The following is a 4,345-nucleotide window of genomic DNA, read 5'->3' on the forward strand; positions in this document are numbered from 1 at the left end:
TTCTTCATTTCTAACGGACTGGTGCGGAGTCAGAGGTGTCAAACTCTGTGTGGGTGTGAACTCTTACAGAGTCATTGAGGTCCGTTCGTCCATCCATCTGTCCGTCCCCAAAGGAATTTCTTCAAATTTGGAACAAACATTGGACTCAGCAATGAATTGGTTAGATTTTGGTGGTCATAGGTCAAGGGTCAATGTCACTGTGGCATTTCGCACAAACGTCCACTTGAACGGAACGATGAACTGATTAGATTTTCCTGGTCAAAGGTCACTGTGACCTTGCCTCTGTCTCATTCTCGTGAATGTAGTACCTCAAGAAGGCCTTGAGGAAGTTTATTAAAATTTGGCACAAACGTCCACTTGGGCTCAATGATGAACCAATTATGATTTGTTGGTCAAAGATCAAGGTAGAGATCTTCTGTGCTGCTGGGGGAACGATGTTTGAAGCATCCATGTTCTCACAGACATGGAAGTAAAGTGCAAGAGCAACTTGCCTGGTGTGCGGAGGCATACAATTGCGCGGTGGTGATTGTACTTTTTTAGGTGGCTAAAAACTAACCAGTAGAGGCAGTGCTTGCTCAGCACTGTTTCATTTTATGCACATTACGCAGGGTTTTCTACCCTGAAGTTAGTGTAAACAAACATTTGGTCTGTAGAAAATGAGTTCAGTTTTGTTTCTGGTGTCCTTGTAATTCCATGTGGGATGGGTCAAATGTTTAGCATGACACAAAAAAATAAAACAAAAATAAAAAGGATGAATTTAGGGTGGAGCCAGTTAGCTCAAGTATTAAGGTATGGTATTATAAATAAAGCTATAATTATAATCTCATTTGTTTGAACATAACTGTATTCCTTTGGATGCTAAGTATGGGAAAATAAATATACTTGGACAAGCAATGGACAAGTTCAATTTATTCTATATTTTGGTCTATTTTAACAGCATGTTTCACTTTTAAGAGAATTAAACTGTCGTATTTGGTAAACCTCACACTATTTTAGGTACGATTTTTACTAGGGCCGTAACGGTACGTGTATCTGTGTCGAACCGTTCGGTACGTGACTTTCGGTTCGGCACAACCCTGTACCGAATTATTGGGAGCAGGATATTATTTTATTTTGTTTTATTTTAATTCCGTTTTTGCGAGCCGAACCATTTAAAATATCTAGTTCCCCGACGGACATAATTGAGTGACGGACCGAGTCCGACCGTAAATCTCCGCCTTCACTTTGTGTAGCGCATTCTCGCATTTTGACAACATGGCAAGTGAGCCTGACGAACCTGAAGACCCACCCGCAAACCTTAAGTCCTCCGTTCGGGAACACTTTGGTTTCAGGGTAAAATACGAAGATGGAAATAAACAAGTGGACAAGACAAAAGCAGTGTGCCAACACTGCAGAACAGCGGTCAGGTATGTACTTGGAAACACGTCTAACATGCTAACGCATCTAAAGCGACACCACCCGAGTTTGAACGTTAACCGGCACGACTAGAAAGAGCAATCTGGTGCAAACTAAGATAACGTCGTCGTTTAAAAAGAGAGCGTTTCCCTGACCATTCTGATTGCGCTAAAGAAATAACCAACGCCATTGGAGTTGAGTAAAATTGTTTAAGCTACATTTTAGATGTTGAAGCATGTTTTGTTTACTGCACTTTAACAAAGTGGGAAAGCTAAGTAAGTTCCTAGTAAAACTGAATCTGAGCAGGCTTTAAAGCTGACCAGCAGCACTATACTTTTTATTTTATTTGTATAAAATTGTTTAAGCAGAAATTTATATTTATATTTTTCATTCAAAAAATGTGTTAAAAAAAACAGCAGGATTTTATTTTTCACTTTTATATTTCTATTTTCATTCAAACAATGTGAAAAAGCAGGATTTTATATATATTTGTTTCATTCAAAAATTGTGTAAAAAGAGTTAACTGCTGTGGTGGTACGTTTTAATAACGTTACCAATAAGTAAAAGATATTTATAGTTGTCTATTTTTTTCATTACTGTACCGAAAAAAACCGAACCGTGACTTGTGTACCGAGGTACGTACCGAACCGTGATTTTTGTGTACTGTTACACCCCTAATTTTTACAAGGGCAAGACAGAGCTGCTAACGTTTAGGGCACCCAAATGGCCGGCAACGGTCCTGTTTGGAAAGTTTGAAAAAATACAACTCTTTAACTTTTTATTTACCTTTGGATTATGGATATTTGTTGGGATTATTTTATCATTTTATGTTATGATATTTTTACATTTTTGGATTTTGAATAATGTCAATCTTTTTAATCAAGCACTTTGTCAGTTTGTTTTTGAACTAAAAGTATAATTATAAATGTGTATTATATAAATTTAAGTATTATTGTTATTATTAAGCTGCTAGACACTGATAGACACGTTACAATCTTTTTTTTTTTTTTTTTTTTTTACCTTTTTTGAAGCTCATGCGATTTTTGGTGCATTCAAGTACTGAACCCACAACAAGATTATTTTAAGCTGAAGGGCACCTTTAAGCTTTAAAAGACCATCGACTTAATTAAAATCAGGTTTTAAGACAGGAACAGTGACAGGATGTAGGCTGCTAAAGGTACAAATAAATGTCACCGCTGCTTCTTTGGAACTTTCCGTTGGTGTTTGTATGTTGTCAATGTGCAGAAAGATGTGTGGGGAAATTCCAAGATCTGTTAGTCATTTCCCAGCAGTGAGCATGCACGATGGTTTGTTGCAACACAGTGCTGTTTTTAAGAAAGCAGTCTCTCCTTCATTATGAAATCTTGCCAAGCTTAGATTATTTTCTCTTAAACCAAACTGTGCATGAGGCTGAATCTACCTTTGTGGTGTTTAACAATTATCACTTTCTCGCTCACATCTGTTTTTATAAAGTCCTGACAGACACACAGTTCACCAGAGAGCTTCTCTTTCTCTGTCTTTTTTTTTCCATCTGGCTTCCTGTCCTGACGTGCTCCAGAGTGCAGCTGTGATTGGCTGCCCATTTTCATAACTTCCTCAAAAACAAAAACACAGAGCGATCAGCTGATAGTGAGTGCAGCAGTAGAAAGTCCAGATAAACAGCAGTAAATTTCTGTTTTGACACGCTGAGTCGTCCCTCAGTGTCCGTGTAAGCTCAGCGAGAGCAAACAGAGGAATGTTAACAGGAAGTGGAAGAAACTGCTGGTATCTGGAAGTACTCAGGAGTGAGTGGAAGTAGTCGTCTCTCAACCACAACAAAGAGTGAAATATGGGCAGTGAGTACCAACCACTGTCTGCAGCAGAGTCATGCAGAAGTTTATTCATAGGTATGTATGCCGCCCTGAGGTGCTACTTTCCATTTCATCAGGAGCACTGTTCTGCATTAGTGGTAGAAATCTGATTATTGATGTTTGTTTTTAAACCTACCTCAGAGAAAAACATGAGGCTCATTTAAGATTCTTCCTGCACTTACTTTCAGCAAGGGGTAGCTCTCCTATTAGAGTGTGATGTCAGTCTCAGATAGATAAATAGATATCTTTATTGTCATTGTACAACAAAATTGAGTTTGCGACTCCCGAACATGATGCAGTAAAAGACAGTCGGTACAGTAAAGTTAGACCACTGGGCTCGTATATGCAAACTATCTACAAGCAGTTCAAAAATACACTGCAATTATTATTAACTAAGATTAGGTGTGAAAAAAAGATTTTAGTTTACTCAATTTAAAATAAAAACTCCAGGAAAAAAAAGTGACTGAAACGTCATTGTGTAGTTAAAAAAACATTGAAATAAAATAAAACTATGCGGAACGTCTTTAGTTTTAGTCTTTGTCAATTTTTACACATCTGTCAACTCAGCCATGAGGAAACACTGGTGTATGTGTTATTGAGGCCGGGATGTCTACGTGACTGTGAGTCAACTGCCTTCACAAAGTGCTTGTGCTGTAATACCTATTGTGAACTTCTAAAATCTTGGCCCTTCAACACCGACCCTTTTAACAGCACATCATATTTAACAATCAAAAACAAGGCAACCTACACACTTTAGGCTCCTTTATCCTGTCCTTCTACATCAGAATTACGGTCTGATCATCCATTTTCATTTTTGAGCAATACGTTATTTTTAAACTTAATGTTCTACATGTTTTCAGTTCCTCACTACAACTGTTCCTTAAAGGGCCAGTGTGTAATATTTGGCATGGTTTATTGTCAATCTGAATCTGAATCTGAATATTCTACCCATTAATATGTTTATACAAGTGTATGATCGCTATAAAATAAAATTCGTTTGGTTTTCGTAGCCTTATAATTATGCTTTTATATATATATATAGCAAGGGCCTTGCTTTAGAGAGGTCGCCATCTTGCGCCGCCATGTATGTACGGCAGACC

General features: G+C 37.8%; 1 protein-coding gene across 1 annotated transcript in view; it reads left to right on the forward strand.

Annotated features, from left to right (window-relative positions):
• Nucleotides 1-3,016: 3,016 nt before the first annotated feature.
• Nucleotides 3,017-4,345, forward strand: part of LOC126397175 (uncharacterized) — a 98,437-nt gene continuing 97,108 nt past the window's right edge. Inside the window, exon 1 of the mRNA XM_050055742.1 lies at nt 3,017-3,281. Within this exon, the coding sequence (XP_049911699.1) occupies nt 3,224-3,281 (58 nt within the window). The 5' untranslated portion in view covers nt 3,017-3,223. The remainder of the gene's footprint in view (nt 3,282-4,345) is intronic.

This window comes from Epinephelus moara, chromosome 10 (genome assembly GCF_006386435.1).
Source record: "Epinephelus moara isolate mb chromosome 10, YSFRI_EMoa_1.0, whole genome shotgun sequence".
Lineage (NCBI taxonomy): Eukaryota > Metazoa > Chordata > Actinopteri > Perciformes > Serranidae > Epinephelus > Epinephelus moara.